The sequence below is a fragment of the Drosophila rhopaloa genome, unplaced genomic scaffold (assembly GCF_018152115.1).
Source record: "Drosophila rhopaloa isolate 14029-0021.01 unplaced genomic scaffold, ASM1815211v1 contig_2, whole genome shotgun sequence".
NCBI classification, from domain to species: Eukaryota; Metazoa; Arthropoda; class Insecta; order Diptera; family Drosophilidae; genus Drosophila; species Drosophila rhopaloa.
In genome coordinates, this window is record NW_025335083.1 from 7,845,055 (window position 1) to 7,864,459 (window position 19,405).

Consider the following 19,405-nt stretch of genomic DNA (forward strand, 5'->3'; position numbering starts at 1 on the left):
AACCTGAGGTAAAAATATTCAAGCGTCAACACTGATTGCGATATTTTTTACGAACTCTAGCCGAATAAGTGAAAACAGCGATTAAAATGTAGCAGTGCACGGTGTACCCTGTATAATCGCGGATTGCTTGCTTTCATATCTATGAATTAGTTTGGTATGTAAAGTCGTATACAAGAAATGGTGTTTGAAATCGAAGCGAGTTTACTGTTCCTCATGGTGTCGTCAAATAAATTTTCGCTATTTAATAATTAATTCATGAGTGTGTAAGTTGAATTTGTGGAGAATGTTTACATACGTGATGTTTGATACAGTGTTTAAATGATATAAATACCTGCATATATATGTACACAAAAGTTCGTTCAAATGCGCGACTGACAGCAAATCAGTATTAATAAATACAAACTTAAAGTTTAATACATCAAGTTTATTACTCCGTGATGAGCAAAGTCATTTGCCAAAATTAATATTGATTAATCTATCGGCATAAGACCGCACTTTAATACACACATATACGTACATACGTATTCAAGCGTTTAGTGTGAATGTGTGTATGTACATTTGGGTGTTTTACTTATGTATATATACATATATACATTTGTATGTAAGGACAGCTGTGGACACTGCAATGTTTCAAAAATAATTTCAAACCAGATTTGGATTCCAGAAGATATGATAATACATGTTTGGCTGATTGTGTATAGCTATTCGCATCGCTAATCGAAAAGAAACTGCAAGAAATGCACGTTTCCGTCAGTCATTGATTGATAAAATAAATATTTCATTTCATGCTTGTGAAAATTCTTGGTTAAAGAAATACCATTTTATATCATCTTTTTTACCAACTTGGTGTAAACTGTAAGACTGCTTAAAAAAAGTATATTTGAAACCATTTTCCAAAAATGTCTTTTTGAGACCTTTTTACCTTTTTTATTAACTCAACTTTTCTGTTAACTTTACCATTATTAATCGAACAATATTATTTCAGTTGTATTTTAGATATTTATATTAAAATCGTAAATTGTGGTTTATGATTTGACTTCACTACAATTATGGAGTTCTTACACGATTAAGCTTAATTTTTGCAAGCTTTGAAAGGTGAGGTCATAAGATTTTACCTAACTTTCATAATGTTCAATGTAATTAAAGCAAAATTATAATTTTGTCCTACAATATATTTTTCTTCCCTTTTTCAGGTTTAAACCATAAACAGGACCCATATGCCTTTTACGACTTAAGTCATCAACATTATTTGCAATGAATGCAACGTTCCATTCATATAGAGATATACTAGCGGCACATCACCAAGACTCATCTAGTCCTGAAAATTTCGCCCCCATAGTAATTGATTATAGAAACTCAAACCACACAAAGGACATTGTCGAGACCAACTCAAATATCTCATCGTCTCAGCTATCGTTCATGGACGAATCTTCAAACGATTTCAATAATCAACAGTTAATCCATTCTAATTCTCTTATTAAAGTGTGTGGTGGTTGCGGAGGTAAGATATTTTTTAAGTTTTTTTAAGAATACTTTCTAAGAAGAAATATAATTTTACTAAATATTTTACCTATTACATTAAAAGAGATTACGTTGTTTTCATCCAAGCCTCAAAGTATAATATAATTAACATATTCTTTTTTCTTTATTTCTTTCAGATAAAATAAGTGATAGATATCTTTTATACGCTTTAGACAGATATTGGCACAATGGCTGCCTTAAATGTCACTGTTGTGGAGCGATGCTAGCAGAAGTGGGTTCCAGTTGTTTTACGAGGCGAGGCCTGATTCTCTGCAAAAAGGACTATTCCAGGTATGAACAAGGACGAACACCAAAAACGAGAGCCCTGACTATAAGATAACAGCTATTTGCTAACTTTTCTTAGAATAGGCTTATAGCTTTATGAATATTTTGCTTAGTTACGGTTGATATTGCCGATTAAAACTCATTTCGACCTATTTCCCTACCATCAAAACTGTCTGGATTTTCGGTATTCCCTTTCCTTTTGCTAAATTTTAAACTAAAACCTTAGAAATGGTTGTGACAGGTCTGAATGCGGAGATCTTGTTTACTTTTTAAATCAGGAGCTGTATGGGCCAGGAATATGCGACAAAGTTGGAGGCTATTAAGATGTAATAACAGACCAATTTTGTTCCGGAGAAAATTACACAACTTTGAACGACACTATCGGCAAATATTTTTGTTATAAAATATTAACGTGTTTCCTCTTTTTTAGATCCTTTCAAATAAAATATATTATGTAGCCGTGAGTAGCTGGTATTCCCTGTCGGAGCTCTCGCCTAAAACGTTCTTAAAATTCTATTTTTTGTTTTAAGCTTATTAAAGTTTTTAGATCTCAAAGCATCTGAGTGACTAAAATATCAATTCACCATCACCATGTGATAAAAGAAAAATTGACGTATCAACAAAAACGTTCTTATTACATAGGTAAAATTAACTAAAATTAACATATTCTTATTTTTCAGCATGTTCGGATGCTCTGGAGTTTGTTCTGGATGTGGGGAAACTATACCTCCAAGTGAACTCGTAGCGAAAGCACTAACTGGAATAAATAATATCGATTTACAAAATCAACAAAAACAAATAATTAATTGCGTATTTCATCTAAGGTGCTTTAGTTGTGCTAAGTGTGGATCAAGTCTGCGTCCTGGTGATAGGTATGTTCCTCAATAAAGTGTTATTAAAATAACTAATTAATATTAAAACAAATCCTTTCCAGGTATACTATGTTAGGAGCTAGCTTGGTGTGTGAGCAAGATTGGCACAAATTACTTAAGGGCCCCGCCAATTCGAACGGAACGCTTGGACAAAGGAAAGGAAAAGTTGGAAGGCCCAGAAGATCAAAGGACTAATCAAATTTAATGTCACATAAAATATACATATATTTTAGAACATAGTTCATATTTTTAAATTACCTATAAAAATGTAATTAAATCATAATATAAAAGAAGTCGTTCTTCTAGGTGAGTTAGATTGGGCAATATCCTTTCAAGTAACCATAGAAAAAGAACCGAGGAGAATGAGGCATTGAAAAATGTCATACATTTACAAACAGAAATTAAAGATGAAAGTTTAATTGAATGTTAAGTTTTTATAAGCAAAGACTTCGAAATGTAGAAACCCAGCAGTCTTATTTTATCGAGGTTCAGTTAAAAAATCGATGGTTCAATTATTTTTTTTATTGGGGCTTAAAACATTTTCCCAGATGTCTTCACAGGAATCAATAACTGTTTGTGGGGAGGATAACTTATGTTTCATGAAAAAGCCCTGAATTTGAGCAGGACTTGCAGGACGACCAAAGGAATCCACACGTTTTCCGAATTCCTCCGCTTTTGTGGTGTCACCGTTGGCAAAGAAATTTTTAAACATTTCTTCCAATTGATACTGCGTACAGTAGCCTATGTATTCCTTTAAATCTATTCTTCCAGGTCGAATTAAGGCGGGATCTAGGCGGTCTATATAATTTGTTGTCATGAAGACAATTCTGGCTTCTGTGGAACCCACTCCATCCAAACAATTTAGTAGGCCACTGAAAGTAATCCTGTTCAAGCCGTCAAAAGCGGACTTTTGCTGTGGAGTTGCTTCTCGGGAGACAAATGCTGCGTCAATATCCTCCAGCAGGATGATACTTTGTTCTGGTGCCACGTTTAACAGGTGATTGAGTCGGTCGTCGGTGAGGCCTCTTTCAGATAAGTTAAGCAAACAAACGCTGTACTCGAGTTTACCTGCCAATGCAGTAATAAAGCTAGACTTCCCACAACCCGGAGGCCCGTATAGAAGATATCCCCTCCTGTAAGGAATTCCGCGCTGAGTGTACCACAGAGAACTCTTGATGAAGTCCTGACAGTCGGCAATGACTCTTTCAGACGTTCCACGATCCAGGACCACCGATCCAGTGGGACGCCTCCTTCGAGGATGACCGAACGGTCTCCATTCCGCACCCATAGCTGTGTATAGCACCGTTTTCCCTTCAGTGGCTTCCAAAGCCAAGTGTCTAGCCTCTTCCAAAATGTCGAAATAAATAGCCTTATTGTTGCCAAATGCTGTGAGGGTCACCGTTTCCCATGGAACTCCCATGTGCAGGTCCAATGTCTGCTGCTCCCTGGTTCGCTCCACCTGAATCCAGTTGCCTTTGTACTGGAACAGGTGCTTACCGATGCTGGGTATGAAGTCATAGCTGGTTTTAATCGTTCCATTGTCGTTCTGCACAAAGTTCGTCTCCACGCTCAAGTGCTGTGTTTTACGAGCTCCTCTAATTGTGATCCATTTCAACAACCACTGATAGGATTTGTCCCTGCATGGCACCTCCAGAGTAATCATACAATGTCGCCGGAACAGGATTAATCCACCCTGAAGACCCTTTCGCAATATCGCAGCAGCAGCACCCACTCCAAACAATCCGAAACCAGCCCCAAAATAGGGATTCGACGACAGACTGGACACAAGATCGGGTAAAGTCATGTTGCCTGAAATAAAGAACACATTTCCAATTGATGAGAGTTGAAGAACTAAGTTTAACTCAATTGATTTGTTATTACAAATAATTCTGTTAAGTTTTCTGGGAAAAAAGCCCATGTACTCAACCTGTTGATCAACTATAGGGTTCAACTATCAAAAACAAATTTTCCAAATGTAACCAAACGTTAACATTTCGAGTACGAGCTGATTATTATAAATTATTTATATACAAGGCGTTTTTGGAATATTAACAATTCAGTTTTGATAACTTTAACACTTCTGTAACTGTTTATTTACTTAATTTGCGATTATTGAAGGTGGTGATTTGTTAGGAGTTTCGTTATGTAATTAATCAAAAATAAGTTTTAATATGAATACTTTAAGTAAAGTCGAAGCTATAGGTTCTTATCATCATTATGATCAATCGAAATAGTAACTAGTCATTCACAAAACTAAATTAATATTGTTTTATTGAGAAAAGATATATTTATACCGGCATTGGCAGTAGTTCAGGAAAACAGTGTGACCGAAATTAAAGCACAGTAATATACCATGACATTAAGTAATATACCAAAAGAAATTTTTAAACAGGCCGCCACAAGAACTTATTTTGAAAAAAAATGTCGACTATTTAACCATTTCCTTTACGGCTTATAAATAATTAGTTTTCCACCTTCAACCAACACTATTTCCGTGTTAAGATCTATGCAAATGCATGAACAATTTTATTGTATCCTTCCATCTTACATTTTTTAAGGGTTATGATGATTTTATTCTCAAACAAGAACCTAAGGGCGCTGCTCCGTGGCAACAAGGACTTCTGGGTCGCGTGGTCCCGCATCTGGTTGGTCTGAAGTGGATGGGCGGTCATCGTCATCGTCGTTCCTGGGTGGATCAGCAGGAGCTCCCTTTTCCTTGGCCATCCTTAGATATTTCTCGTTTTCTTGTTCTGAAAGAATTTTAAATGGCTGATTTTTGCCGACGATAGCCACAGTGATATTCTGAAACAGACAGCATGGAATTAGTTTTTGTACACATTTAATTATTAAGTAAACTTACAAACTGAGCTGTATTTTCTTTGCTCTGGTGCTCATCTGTGGGCAGGGATCCGAGAATAGCCAGTATGCCGTGGCAGATGATATCATCATTGGAGCAGTCCAAAAACGTGTCCAGATTCTTGCCCAAATAGGTGCGTGCACTTTGCGAGCGCGATCCAATTGAATTTGCTTTGCAATTGTAAAAGGTCGCAGATGGCGTGACCTGAAAGACGTGTGGCCCGTTCTCGTCGTAGCCGGCCACCAGTAGACCCACTCCATACGGACGGCGATCGTAGCGCTGAGTGGTGGTCTGCATTTTGTTTCCCAGGTTTGTAATCAGCCGGGACACCGGATAGGTGGAGTCGTACGAATGCTTATAGTTCAGGCACTCAGATCGCAAGTACCGGCTAAGCACACGGGCATCTGCCGTAATTCCAGCGATTGATATACCCAGGTGATCATCAATGGGGATTATCTTACGCTGGGAGGCCGACAGCTCCGATGTCGGCTTGCACAGGGCAACAAGCACTGCAGTTTCCCTATTTTTCAGGCCTACAGTTGCGGTTCCGAGCTTCACGGCCTCCATTGCATACTCCACCTGATGCAGGCGCCCTTGCGGACTCCACACCGTAACATCGCTATCATATTGGTTGCGAAACTGAAATAAGCACGGTAAGTTTGTTACAAAACTAAATAATTTGCAATAAACACATTACCATGACTTTTAAATTAAATGCCGCAGAGCTGAATGATGACAAGTAGAAATGCTCGATAGTTAGTTATGGCCCGCGATGAGAAACAAATAAACAATATATCGAAGGTCGGTCAGTATTTCGATAGGGTGGAATTGGCGTCGAATATGGAACGATAGGAGCATAGGCTTTGAGCTTTGCTAAAAAATTGTAGATTCTTGGACTTGTATCAGAATTTTTCAGCAACTATTAAAATATATATACATATATTATTTAACCGAATCTTTCTTTCTTTTGTAAATTGAACATGGCAAAAAAGTAAAATGAGTTGTATAAACTATTGAATATTTATTAGCCCACCACTCACATCCACTGCTCGGTAAATTATTTAATTAAGTCTTAATTTGGAAGTTATTTTTGTTTGATTGTTATTATAATTTAAAATATATTTCGAGTGTTCCTTTCTAACGTTTCAATTAGCATTCGTAAACGGCGCTTATCGATTACAATCGATTGTTTTCTCAATAACACTGATAAGCAGTCAGGGAGAGTGTTTACATTTAATTGTATATTTCAGTTAGTTTTCACTCTCTCTTGTTTTGGTACCGAGGGTTAGTAGCTCCGATTTTGGCTTATTGACAAGGGTATAAGAGTGACTCACGAGTTAACGTACTTGTATATTCGAATATATTCACTTTCCAAAAAGTGTTGGCATCAAATGTTGTAAAAAATATAATTTTAGTGCGGGCTTTGAGCATAACGGCATAATTCAATTAAATAGAGAACGCATCTAAGGTGACTTCATAGAAACGCACGCACGCACACAGGTATGCTTGTGCACGAATAAGGAGAACAAAGAAAACATTTTTATTGGTTCGGCGCAATACTAATGTTTACAATTAACGATTTATACCGTCGCTGGAAGTGGAAGTGATAGCATTGTGTACATACATATCTATATTGCGTACCCTTCATGGGGCTACTGATAGTCCTCATGGATTACTTGTGCAAGAGATTGTTCAGGAATCAATGACATCCGCTTCGCAATAAGATACAGCACAAATAAATAAAACATTGGGTCCATTCAGCAGAAAATTTCCTTTTCTGATTTTTCATTCCCGACTTACGGTTAGTAAATTTGCATGTGACGGTGGAAAAAAAGCAACCGAGGCAGTGTACGATTTCCAAAGAAGTTTGCGACTGCACCATCAACTGAACTAATATAAAAACATAATGGAATTTACCCCATCCATAATAACCAGGCAACTAGTTGCATCATCACTTTCACAACAGCCACAGACAGCCAGTTACCGACAATGAGTTTTAGCGCGAAATTTAACGTATCAATGTCAAAGGCCGCAATTTACTGGTTCCCTTGACATTTCTGCCTTTTCTGGTTACCTAGTTAACCGTCGATAGGTGCACATTAATCAGTATCAAATGGTTTGAATATGAATTTAGGGGTTTCGCTTTTTATTTTTTATGCTAAGAGTTCAAAAGAAATTTATTCTGCCTTTTCATTACTTCTTATCTGTCCTTCCCATTGCATCCATTTATGTCATATTTTTTAACGATAAACTCGAACACTGCAGAATAACACAGAAAGTACTATTTTTTAAGTTTCAAACATAGTAAATTTGATCCTATAATGTATGCATATTCTTGATCAGCATCACCAGGAGACTAGACCTATTTAGCTACATACATATGTCCGTCAGTTTCTTCGGAAACAATTCTATAGTTTTAAAGTCTTCCCAAAATACTTAGGTATTGCAGTAGCATAACAATAACTCAAGAGTCCATTCAAAAATTATACTAACATTTTTCATTCGAAAATACCATTAAATTTTAACAAAAAAAAATGAATAAAATTTAAAAAAAAAAATTTCTTTTATTTTTATATATTTGGTTAATTATTGGAGTATGATTTAATGGGTGTGGAGGGCAATTACGAATAACCCAGCCATCCGTATGATGTCCACATTGTTTGATTGGTTTAAAACCAATTCAACTGAATGGACTTTGAAGTGTGGCAAAAAAAAAACAGTTTATCATTAAAGTTGTATGTAAGCAATAGTATTATTAAGCAATTTTCCCATCTAAGGGGCATCTGCCATGTCTGCTTGAACATTTATTTTTCGAATTCCGAGTTCCAAGTGTTTTAACTTACTTGATTACACAGATTTGTTTTGTATCGGTTGCAAGAATAAATGTTTATTAAATGCGTTCGAAAAATTCTTCTGGCCATCAGACACATTTACATGAACGTTTACCTGGAGTCTGAAGTTTCCCGAATTGAATTCCATTTGATAAAGCTTTCACACGTTAACCTCTTAACGAGGTAAGAAAGTCTTGACGGTCGCACATTTCTTAGTAAAAGTTTTGACATCAAATTTTGTAACGAAAAATGTATATATTTTTTGTAAGAAAAAATAAAATTTTTTTTATACAAATTTCTTATTGGTCCGCTGCAGTGAAATATTTTTGCTTAGTATATTCATTTTGTTCCTTAAAGCAAACAAATGTATTTTACACATTATATAATTTCTTGTAATGCGACAATCGTAGCAGATTTTTAAATCTGCGGCTTTATATGATCCACAGTCATGTAGTGAAATTTACCAAACCCATGTCTTTTTAAAATTTTGTGATTACAGATATGCGATTTTGACAGGATGAGTTCAAGAACCCAACTCAGGAGTACGGCTTTTGGATTTCACATCCTCATTGCCACTGTACTCTTAACGTTAATTCAATCATCAAAACAGGTAACTAACATTTAACTTTTATTTTATATGGTTTAGGACCTTATGCTTGAAGATGATCTGCGTATTCCAATTTTTATTGACGATACAGATAGTCTCAGTCTAATTTTTGTTTTGCCATGTGATAATACAACATTTAAACAATGTGTGAAAATTTGCATACAAAAATATTGAAAAGTGAGTGAGGCAGTCCCCGGCAGCACCTAGAAATAAAGGTGGCTTGCGGTGTAACTTAAGCCCGTTCAACTGCCCATAACTTCAAAAGTTTTACACGGATCAATCTAAAATTTTAACTCACTATTCTTGAAATGTTGTGCAAAAAAAATGTAAAATGTAAATACTATGCTCACTACGAAAATCAACCTATCGCAGCATCCAGAAAAATAGATAGCTGCTGCAAATTATACGTCATCAACTTTAGAACTTAAAAACGCGTGAACGAGTCAAAACAGATGCAAGCTAATTAAAAAATAAATGAAAAAACGGCCAAGGTGGTAATGCCTTTATTACTTTACGAACCGATATTTTAATTTTAAAAAGGTATTTGAGAGTCTAAGTGCAATCGGAATATAAATTTTTCAATAAAACTCACAAATACTATTGAATATATTATTAAATATAAACATGTAAATACATAAATTATTTTAGGACTGCATTTGGTATGGCGTATGCAACACAAATATATATAAGCACAGTCAAAACTGTCCTTACAATGGAACAGCCAAAGAAATGCCTCAAGACGGATTGGAGTTGCTGAAACGACGATGTGGGTTTTTACTGGAGAACAGTGAAAATAAATTTTGCTGCGACAAGCAACAGGTATGAGTAATAACAGTTTTGCAGTCAAGCCATTTGTAATTCATACTGCTCACATTATTTATAGGTAGAACTTTTAAATAAAAATGTGGAGCTGGCCGGTAATTTCTTAGACAGATGTCCATCCTGCATGGAAAACTTGGTTCGCCACATCTGCCAGTTCACTTGCTCACCAAAACAATCTGAATTCATGAAGGTAGTGGCCACGGAAAAGAATAAAGAAGGTGATAGTTCAATATTATTTTTATGTATTCACTATATTTATTTAAATCAAAGTCAAGTCCATGCTAGAAAAAAAAGTGCTTGAAAAAGGGAGAACCATATTAAATGTACCTGGGAAATGTTAAATGTTCATGGGACCTCGTGAGACAAGTATACTAACCTTAAGCCCGGATCTGATTTGTTTGGAATAATTTAAAATAAGCTTTTTATGTCCCTATAAATGAAGTGCTGTTTTGCAATTGTAACAAACAGGGTTTTAAAATCATGTTAATACTTAAGTGCTCAAAACATTTTAAAGTATTTTATATCAGATAAATTTTATCAGGTACATAATTTATTATGCATTGTTTATTTTAGATGTTGTTTACATCTCCTCGGTGGATTTGCATGTATCAACAGAATATATCAACAAGACTTACAAATCATGCTCTCAGGTATGTCTTGATTTATAAGAATAAATGTATTTTTTTATTAATATATTCTTTTTATAGGTTTCTGTACCACAAACAGGTCAATTAGCATTTGATTTAATGTGCGGATCTTATTCAGCATCTCGCTGTAATCCTACAAAATGGTTTAATTTTATGGGCGACGCTAGTAGCCCATATGTTCCTTTTCAAATAACCTACATTCAGCATGAGCCCAAATATAACACCAAAGAATTTACGCCTTTAAACGTAACAACCGTTCCCTGCAACCAAGGCGTTAACGTAAGTTTTCATTTTTCTTTTTAACAATATTCACATTTTATTTCTACATTTTTTTATAGAAACTTCCTGCCTGCTCATGTACGGACTGTGACCTTTCCTGTCCTCAGGGACCTCCGGAACCTGCTCCTCCAGTACCATTCAAAATTGCTGGACTCGACGCCTATCTCGTTATTATGGCCGCTGTATTTGTTGTTGGAGTAATAGTATTCCTAATGGGATCGTTTTTATTTACACAAGGTTCGTCAATGGGTGAGTAATTTAACTCCCCACTTATGCAAAGCACTATTCAGTTATATTCTTTTAAAAAAAATAAAGCCAGTTTCAGAAAGCCGAAGTATATGTATCCTTGCAGCTATAACGAAAATTCATTCTTTCAATCATTTCAAATTGAGTTAGATTAATATATGAATTATTTTATCCGGTAAATTTTTCGATCGTTCCTATTGTTTTCCAAATAAAGTCCGACTTGTGTATAATCTGCATAAACAATTTGCATGCGATTTTAAAATGTATAACAGAAATAATCTTAAAATGAAAAAAATTAAAATATTATGTAGCTATTTATAGTATTACAATTATTTTTCCAGAATATTTTATACAAATTTTGCTTGTTACAATTCTCATTTTCTTGAAAAATTAAAAAAAAATAAACATTTTACAACTGTTGTTTCAGATAACAACTTCCAAATAGACGGCAATGATGTTTCGGATGAAATGGATTATACCGAGCACGATTCATATTTTGAAAAACTGGGAGCTCGAACTGAGACGTTTTTGCAAAATGTATTCACTAAATGGGGAACGTTCTTTGCTAGCAACCCTGGGATGACTTTAATAGCCGGAGCTTCCCTGGTTGCGATTTTGGGATATGGAATCAGCTTTATTGAAATTACGACGGATCCGGTTAAACTTTGGGCGTCGCCGAATTCTAAGTCCAGATTGGAAAGAGATTTTTTCGATACCAAATTTTCACCATTTTACAGGATTGAACAGGTAAACTATTAGTTGCAAGTCAAAATTGCAATACGAAATCTATTTTATTTTGTATGGCAGATAATAATCAAAGCGGTGAACTTGCCTCAAATTGTTCACAATACTTCAAACGGACCTTATACCTTCGGCCCTGTGTTTGATAGAGACTTTCTAACTGAGGTGTTAAACCTCCAAGAGAGCATAAAGCAAATCAACGCCAGTGGCACAATGTTAAAGAATATATGCTTTGCCCCCTTATCAGACGACGGTAGTGAAATCGATGTGTCAAAATGCGTTGTTCAATCGATTTGGGGATACTTTAGCGATGATCCATCAAGATTGGATGACAACGATGAGGATCATGGATTCAATGTAAGTAAAATAAATTTAAATATTTCTTGTTAAACATAAACACAGTTTTTGTCATCAATTTATAGGTAACCTATTTGGATAGCTTATACGATTGCATAAGTAATCCGTATTTATGCTTGGCACCCTATGGTGGTCCAGTAGATCCAGCAATAGCTTTTGGTGGCTTTCTACCGTCTGGAGACCAGTTGACAGGCAGCACAAAATACGAGTTAGCCAATGCTCTGATTTTGACATTCTTGGTCAAAAATCACCACAATAGAACCGATTTGCAAAATGCCCTAACGTGGGAGAAAGAGTTTGTAGAGTTTATGTCTAACTATACCAAAAACAACAAGTCGGCGCATATGGACATAGCTTTCACTTCAGAGAGGTCGATAGAAGATGAACTTAATAGAGAGTCTCAGTCAGATGTTTTAACTATTTTAGTATCCTACCTAATAATGTTCATGTACATTGCGATATCGCTGGGACATGTTAAAGAATTTAAAAGAGTGTTTATCGACAGTAAAATTACCCTTGGTATAGGTGGTGTCATTATTGTATTAGCCTCAGTAGTTTCCTCCGTTGGCATTTTCGGGTACATCGGCTTGCCGGCTACCTTGATTATTGTGGAAGTTATACCCTTTTTAGTATTAGCTGTCGGAGTGGATAACATTTTTATCCTTGTCCAAACTCACCAGCGCGATCAACGCGACCCAAATGAAACGCTCGAGCAGCAAATAGGTCGAATACTCGGTCGTGTCGGACCAAGTATGCTACTCACTTCCTTGAGTGAAAGCTTTTGCTTCTTCCTTGGTGGCCTTTCTGATATGCCTGCAGTAAGGGCTTTTGCCCTCTACGCGGGGGTAGCCCTAATCATTGACTTTTTATTACAAATAACTTGTTTTGTAAGCTTATTTACTTTAGATACCAAACGCAAGGAGGAAAATCGAATGGATATTTGTTGTTTTATTAAAGGAAAAAAAACAGATAGTATAGCAAACAATGAAGGTCTCTTGTACAAATTTTTCAGTAGTGTTTATGTTCCCTTCTTAATGAAGAAAACTGTTCGAGCAGGTGTAATGGTCATCTTTTTTGCGTGGCTATGTTTCAGTATTGCCATTGCACCAAAGATTGACGTTGGGCTGGACCAAGAACTGGCTATGCCACAGGATAGTTTTGTTTTACATTATTTCCAATCGTTAAACGAGAATCTCAACATTGGACCACCAGTGTACTTCGTCCTTAAAGGTGATTTAGTTTATACAAATAGTTCGGATCAGAATTTAGTGTGTGCAGGTCAACATTGCAACGATGACAGCGTTTTAACGCAGATTTACTTAGCTAGTAGACACTCAAACCAAACATATATCGCTCGTCCTGCATCCAGTTGGATCGATGACTACTTTGATTGGGCAGCAGCAGCATCGTCTTGCTGCAAATATAAAAAGGATACTGGAGACTTTTGCCCGCATCAAGGTGAGTCTTGTTGGAATACGTAAAAAGTACGTACGAAATTTCTAACGATCTTAAAAACATTTCAGATACTTCCTGCTTGAAGTGTAATATCACAAAAAATTCCCTACAACGGCCAGTCGAAAAAGAGTTTGAGAAGTATCTCCCATTTTTCCTCAAGGATAATCCGGACGACCAGTGCGCAAAGGCCGGTCATGCCGCTTATGGTGGAGCTGTTCGGTACTCCAACAGCCATGAAAGACTGAACATAGAGACGTCATATTTTATGGCCTATCACACCATACTAAAATCCTCGTCTGACTATTTTCTAGCGCTTGCATCGGCTAGAAAGATATCGGCAAATATCACGCAAATGTTGCAGGGCAGATTAATGTCCAACGGAGTTCCTATGGAAAAGGCCCTTACGGTCGAAGTTTTTCCTTACTCAGTATTCTATGTGTTTTACGAACAATATTTAACCATGTGGTCGGATACGTTACAGAGCATGGGCATTTCAGTTCTTTCTATTTTTGTTGTTACATTTGTTTTAATGGGCTTCGACGTTCATTCCGCATTAGTTGTTGTAATCACAATAACAATGATTGTTGTTAATTTAGGAGGTCTAATGTATTATTGGAACATTTCCTTAAATGCTGTTTCGTTAGTTAATCTTGTTATGGCTGTCGGAATATCAGTAGAATTTTGTTCGCACTTGGTGCACAGCTTTGCTACTTCGAAATCTGTAAGTCAAATTGATCGAGCCGCAGATAGCCTATCAAAAATGGGTAGTTCCATTTTCTCCGGAATTACTTTAACCAAATTTGCAGGCATTCTAGTGCTAGCTTTTGCTAAAAGTCAAATATTCCAAGTGTTTTATTTCCGCATGTACTTGGGAATTGTAGTTATAGGGGCGGCGCATGGCCTAATTTTTCTGCCGGTTCTATTAAGTTATATTGGTGAGTAATTATATTATCATTCTTATAAATTCCCTCATATTAATAAATTCCTTTTTTTTATTTCTCAGGGGCTCCTGTAAGTAATGCTAGGTTAAGATATCATAGCCAGGTTGCTGCTGCTGAACACGAGACAGCACTCGCAGGAATTCTATAAATCAATCCCCTAGATGTATTACAATAATCTCAAAAATATTTTAAATGTTAACCGGTTAAGGTACAATAAATAATAAGAAAATAATTTCTGTTTTATAAATTGTTATTGTTTTGCTACCAAATTAAAAACATTAATTAATGCTGACTTGACAAGGCGATGATTATATACCTTGGCACCTTTAACAAAAATGTATAATTCTATAAAAACGAGGACGGAAGCTAACTTCGGCAAGCCGAAGTTTTAATACCCTTGCAGACTTTGACGAAATTGCTAAAAGTGAAAAAGTAGCGAAAGGAATAAGGTATACATAAGTAAACTAGATTAGCATCGTTTCAAGTCAATTGCTTTTATACTGCAAAAATGTCATATACAAATAGAAAAAAAGGGATACTTTCGCAGCCTTTAACAATTTTTCCTATCTCCTTTAAGATGTAGACTTCCGAGCGGCAAGCGCTTTTACCCTAATCAAGATATGCGTAAATAAATAAGAATTGGAAAATTTTATGTTAGTAGCTTACACACTGCGCGAAATATTCTGATAATCATCAAATTTGGGCCGATTTCACCCTATTGTTCCTATGGGAGCTATAGGATATAGACGTCCGATCGGCACGCGCTTTCACCTTGATCAAGGTATGCGTAAATAAATAAGACTTGGAAAAATGTATGTCAATAGCTTATACACTGCGCGAAATATTCTAAAAAACATGAAATTTTGACCGATTTCACCGTATTGTTCCTATGGGAGCTATAGGATATAGACGTCCGATCAGCACGCGCTTTTACCTTGATGAAGGAATGCATAAAAAAATACGATTTGAAAAAATGTACAGCAATAGCTTTTACACATCGCGAAATATTCTGAAAAACATCAAATTTGGACCGATTTTACCCTATTGTTCCTATGGGAGCTATAGGATATAGACGTCCGATCGTCACGCGCTTTTACCCTGATCAAGGTACGCATAAAAAAATAAGATTTGGAAAGATTTATGTCAATAGCTTTTACACTGCGCGAAATATCCTAAAAATCATTAAATTTTAACCGATTTTACCCTATTGTTCCTATGGGAGCTATAGGATATAGACGTCCGATCGCCACGCGCTTTTACCCTGATCAAGGTATGCATAAAATAATACGATTTGTAAAGATTAATGTCAATAGCTTTTACACTGCGCGAAATATCATAAAGTCTTGCAAGATATATCCAATTGTTCCTATGGGAGCTATAGGATATAGACGTCCGATCGGGGCGATTTTCAAACTTGATCTGCGTACACATGTTTTAGGACGATTGTGAAAGTTTCAGATCGCTAGCTTTTAAACTGAGCTCGCAAACGGTATTGAAACAGACGGACAGACGGACAGACGGACAGACGGACAGACGGACAGACGGACAGACGGACAGACGGACATGGCTATATCGACTCCCCTATTGATCCTGATCAAGAATATATATACTTTATGGGGTCGGAAACGTCTCCTTCACTGCGTTACAAACTTCTGACCAAAATTATAATACCCTCTGCAAGGGTATAAAAACTATATATACCTCGATTTGTATGGTCATGTTTTTAAAAACAATGAATTTTTTTAATTTTCCAATCATTGTCTGATCATTCATAGGCAGCTATATGATACAGTAATCCGATCAAGCCCTTTCCGATTTACACACAACCTGCAACAAATAAAAACTTGTGAGCGTTTCATTCAGATTTTGTCGTAAATATAAAAAGTTGTTGGGAAAAATTGTAACCTTTTTAATTACTTAAAAAAAACACGGCCAACCAATTGTCAAACCTTTTAAATGTTGTGTTTTAATGGTGTTATTGCCTATCAAAAACCATTGCAAGAGTAAACAATTTTTCAAAAAGGAAGCAAAATACAACCAGTAATTTCAACAGTTTTAAACTTTATTTTATCTTGATGGTATATTTTTAACGAACGGCACAATCTCCGTAATCCATTCAAAGGATATTTCCGTGACCTGGCGTAGAAATGTTTGTTCCGTCTGAACTATTTCAGTGAAGAGAATATAGCTTGGCTTGTACTTTCCATGCAGAACACTTGACGGATGAATTTTGGCCCTGATGTTCCCGGAAACTGTTAAATAAAATCCATCCCGTTGCAATACGGCAATATTTTCGAAAAATCCATTTAAAATGCATTTTTTTATCATTTCGATGTCATCAGAACTATTAAAGGCCAAATTTAGTCGCTCGCTAATTTCCGCCAATTGTCGACGAACATTCCGGGCGTATGTTAAGCTACGCAAATTTAAATAATTGTCGTGAGACCACATCTGAAATGAAAACCAATAAAAAAATATTATATCTCAAGTTTTTAAAACCTGTTGCCGTAAATTTACCTTTGGTTTCTCTGTTTTTGAAAATGCATTAAATACATTCAGTAGCGTTAAATGATCTCCATGCTTGGATTGAAACTTAGCATGAGCTAAAGTAGCTATTTCATTTTTGTCGCTATTCGAAACGAAAACATGATCACTTGAGAGCACAGACACGAGGCTCAGAATTTCTTCCATGCAGCCAAAAGATGAGGCAGTTAGCAATAACTTTGAATATTTTGGATCCAAGGGATATTGCACCATTTGCCGGCCCAAGGGTGTAATATGTGAGACCGACCCACTTTTAATAGCTCCAAGGGCATCCAAGCTTTTATACGCACTCCTTAGTCCTTCTTCAAGTGGAGCGTCCAAAAAATCAAAATTATTGCAGTCGATGTCCAAAGCAAGAAGTTGCAGTACCATTGAGGTTGGGTTCGTTCTGAGGATTTCTGGTTGAGTAGCATCTGTAAACGAGTCCATTTCTTTTTTTGTATATGCCCGGTAGCAAGTTCCATCCGCATCGCGACCTGCTCGTCCTGATCTCTGCCAGGCTTGCGCCCGCGAAACTCTCACTGACTTCAAGACATCCAATCCGTCGGAGGTATTGTATGATTTTTCTTTTACAAATCCGCAATCGATAACACATCGAATGCCGGGTATGGTGATCGAGGTTTCTGCTATATTTGTGGCCAGTATAACTTTCCGGACGTTGACCGGTGTCGGTAAAAAACACTCCAATTGTTTGCCCTGCGATAATTGAGCGTACAACGTGAACACACGGAGATCTGTAGTTCCAGTCATGTCAATCTGAAATAATGAAGATCTTATTTTAATTGATTTGTAATCTGTTTGTTTGAAAATGGACTCACCTTTGCAAGCTGGCGAATTTGATGGGCCAATGATTCAATTTCCTCTTGCCCTGTTAGAAATATTAAAACGTCATGGCTGTAAGATTAAATGCTAATATTTAGTATATTGGATTAAAAAACACAAATAAAAAGTGGTTTTCTTTTATTCGATTAGAATTTGATCGAAAAGAGTGATTAAAAAAAATATAAATTTAATTTTATATTTTTACGTCTTAAACAGCCCTTTTTAAAAGAGCGACTCTGTGCATTTTGAGTTATTTTGGGGATCAATTTAAAAATTGTACTTCCAAGATATCCTTAATGCTCATATCTTTTTTTCAATTTAAAAAAGTATTAAAGCAATTTTTGAAATTAATTATTGCAATTTGTTTTCTTATTTTTTTAAATAAAAGGACTTGAACATTTAGCGTTCATCACTATAAAAGAACTTAAAATATTCTATCTTAATCATAGTACCTACTTTCTCGGCGTGGTGCGGTGAATGTGAAAAAGAGTTACTAGGACGGTGTGCACATAATCTTCGTGCTCCTCCTTGGCGTGCATCACACGAACGGGATACGTCCTGCCCTCCAGATACATTCCTTTGCAATTGAAATACTTTCCGAAATGATCGATATCCATCGTGGCAGAGGTAACAACAACCTTTAGATTAGCCAATCTTTGCTTTCGTCTCTCTTTCTGGGCATCTTTTACTATCCCGAATAGCAGATCGGCATTTACAGTTCGTTCGTGGGCTTCGTCCAGAATAATCACAGAATATTTGAGCAAAAGTCGATCCCTTATAGACTCTCGGAGGAGCACACCGTCAGTTACGAAGCGGATCTTTGTGTTCTTTGAGGTGCAATCCTCGAATCGAACCGTATAGCCCACCGTATCGCCAATGTTTCCGGATAATTCCTGAGCAACTCGGCGCGCCACAGTTATCGCCGCCACTCTTCGTGGCTGCGTTATTCCGATGACCCCGTTTTTTGCGTAGCCAGCCTGGAGAAGGAACTGCGGGATCTGAGTGGTCTTTCCGGATCCCGTTTCACTCATTATCAGCACGGTGTCGTTCAGTTCCAATTCCTTTAGGATTCTCTGCCGGCAGTTGTAGACGGGCAAGGACTTCTGGAGTTGTTCGATTGAGGTTCTTTTACTGGTCAGCAAAACTGGTGACATCGGATGCTTTATTTGAGCCACATGCGTTTTCTTCTCAATAACGGGACTATTTGCCATCGAGTCATACTTCCGTTTAATAGAGAATTTCACTGGAGAAGGACCCCCCGCATCTCGCTTGCTGGTGGCCAAGTATTTTGAGTCCATTATTTACAATCTCGCAGCACGTTTCTTGGGAAAAATGTAAACAAAGAAGAGAATAGCGTTTATCTTTTTTATTTCTCACTGACAATGTGTCAATTTTATTACTTTCGTTGTTTGATGTTCAATTACCTTTGCCACCTATTTTTATTAAGTAAAAACTAGTCTCGGAATATATTTTATATTAGAAGCAACAGGCGTGCGGATAAAGGTAGGGTTGTCACATGTTCATGTCAGATGTGACCATAAAATACAAGGTATTTTTAACAAAATATACCAAAACATT

At 36.4% G+C, this 19,405-nt stretch overlaps 5 protein-coding genes across 12 annotated transcripts; 2 read left to right on the forward strand and 3 right to left on the reverse strand.

The window, feature by feature from the left end:
• The first annotated feature begins 61 nt into the window (after nucleotides 1-61).
• On the forward strand, nucleotides 62-3,102 carry LOC108037659 (LIM domain transcription factor LMO4.2). 3 transcript variants are annotated; one of them, XM_017114291.2, is made up of 6 exons: nucleotides 62-154; nucleotides 986-1,095; nucleotides 1,194-1,501; nucleotides 1,659-1,812; nucleotides 2,487-2,678; nucleotides 2,741-3,102. In XM_017114291.2, exons 3-6 carry the CDS (start codon nucleotides 1,255-1,257, stop codon nucleotides 2,871-2,873), a joined length of 726 nt encoding a protein of 241 aa, XP_016969780.1. In that variant the 5' UTR covers nucleotides 62-154; nucleotides 986-1,095; nucleotides 1,194-1,254; the 3' UTR covers nucleotides 2,874-3,102. The 3 variants fall into 3 exon arrangements, with proteins under 3 accessions (XP_016969780.1, XP_016969781.1, XP_016969778.1); XM_017114289.2 differs by having other exon boundaries at nucleotides 103-263; XM_017114292.2 differs by lacking the exon at nucleotides 986-1,095 and having other exon boundaries at nucleotides 100-263.
• A 78-nt stretch (nucleotides 3,103-3,180) lies between these two features.
• On the reverse strand, nucleotides 3,181-5,008 carry LOC108037658 (mitochondrial chaperone BCS1). Of its 2 annotated transcripts, none has more exons than XM_017114287.2 (2): nucleotides 4,973-5,008; nucleotides 3,181-4,487 (listed from the first exon to the last, which is right to left on the reverse strand). In XM_017114287.2, exon 2 carries the CDS (start codon nucleotides 4,480-4,482, stop codon nucleotides 3,187-3,189), a length of 1,296 nt encoding a protein of 431 aa, XP_016969776.1. In that variant the 5' UTR covers nucleotides 4,483-4,487; nucleotides 4,973-5,008; the 3' UTR covers nucleotides 3,181-3,186. The 2 variants fall into 2 exon arrangements, with proteins under 2 accessions (XP_016969776.1, XP_016969777.1); XM_017114288.2 differs by lacking the exon at nucleotides 4,973-5,008 and adding an exon at nucleotides 4,777-4,942.
• A 159-nt stretch (nucleotides 5,009-5,167) lies between these two features.
• On the reverse strand, nucleotides 5,168-6,318 carry LOC108037657 (proteasome subunit alpha type-1). Its single transcript, XM_017114286.2, has 3 exons — nucleotides 6,233-6,318; nucleotides 5,539-6,174; nucleotides 5,168-5,480 (listed from the first exon to the last, which is right to left on the reverse strand). The coding sequence occupies exons 1-3, from the start codon at nucleotides 6,233-6,235 to the stop codon at nucleotides 5,268-5,270; spliced, it is 852 nt and encodes a 283-aa protein (XP_016969775.1). The 5' UTR covers nucleotides 6,236-6,318; the 3' UTR covers nucleotides 5,168-5,267.
• A 425-nt stretch (nucleotides 6,319-6,743) lies between these two features.
• Nucleotides 6,744-14,693, forward strand: LOC108041832 (NPC intracellular cholesterol transporter 1). Of its 4 annotated transcripts, none has more exons than XM_044459884.1 (12): nucleotides 6,744-6,819; nucleotides 8,866-8,976; nucleotides 9,622-9,792; nucleotides 9,857-10,013; nucleotides 10,369-10,445; nucleotides 10,503-10,721; nucleotides 10,781-10,970; nucleotides 11,395-11,714; nucleotides 11,775-12,065; nucleotides 12,131-13,523; nucleotides 13,589-14,455; nucleotides 14,524-14,693. In XM_044459884.1, exons 2-12 carry the CDS (start codon nucleotides 8,884-8,886, stop codon nucleotides 14,607-14,609), a joined length of 3,864 nt encoding a protein of 1,287 aa, XP_044315819.1. In that variant the 5' UTR covers nucleotides 6,744-6,819; nucleotides 8,866-8,883; the 3' UTR covers nucleotides 14,610-14,693. The 4 variants fall into 4 exon arrangements, with proteins under 4 accessions (XP_044315819.1, XP_044315818.1, XP_044315821.1 ...); XM_044459883.1 differs by having other exon boundaries at nucleotides 6,782-7,035; XM_044459886.1 differs by having other exon boundaries at nucleotides 6,783-7,035; nucleotides 10,781-10,958.
• A 1,809-nt stretch (nucleotides 14,694-16,502) lies between these two features.
• Nucleotides 16,503-19,350, reverse strand: LOC108041833 (ATP-dependent RNA helicase DHX33). Of its 2 annotated transcripts, none has more exons than XM_017119871.2 (5): nucleotides 19,252-19,350; nucleotides 18,284-19,149; nucleotides 17,824-17,899; nucleotides 16,979-17,761; nucleotides 16,503-16,912 (listed from the first exon to the last, which is right to left on the reverse strand). In XM_017119871.2, the coding sequence occupies exons 2-5, from the start codon at nucleotides 19,123-19,125 to the stop codon at nucleotides 16,529-16,531; spliced, it is 2,085 nt and encodes a 694-aa protein (XP_016975360.2). In that variant the 5' UTR covers nucleotides 19,126-19,149; nucleotides 19,252-19,350; the 3' UTR covers nucleotides 16,503-16,528. The 2 variants fall into 2 exon arrangements, with proteins under 2 accessions (XP_016975360.2, XP_016975361.2); XM_017119872.2 differs by having other exon boundaries at nucleotides 19,228-19,336.
• Between the last annotated feature and the right edge of the window lie 55 nt (nucleotides 19,351-19,405).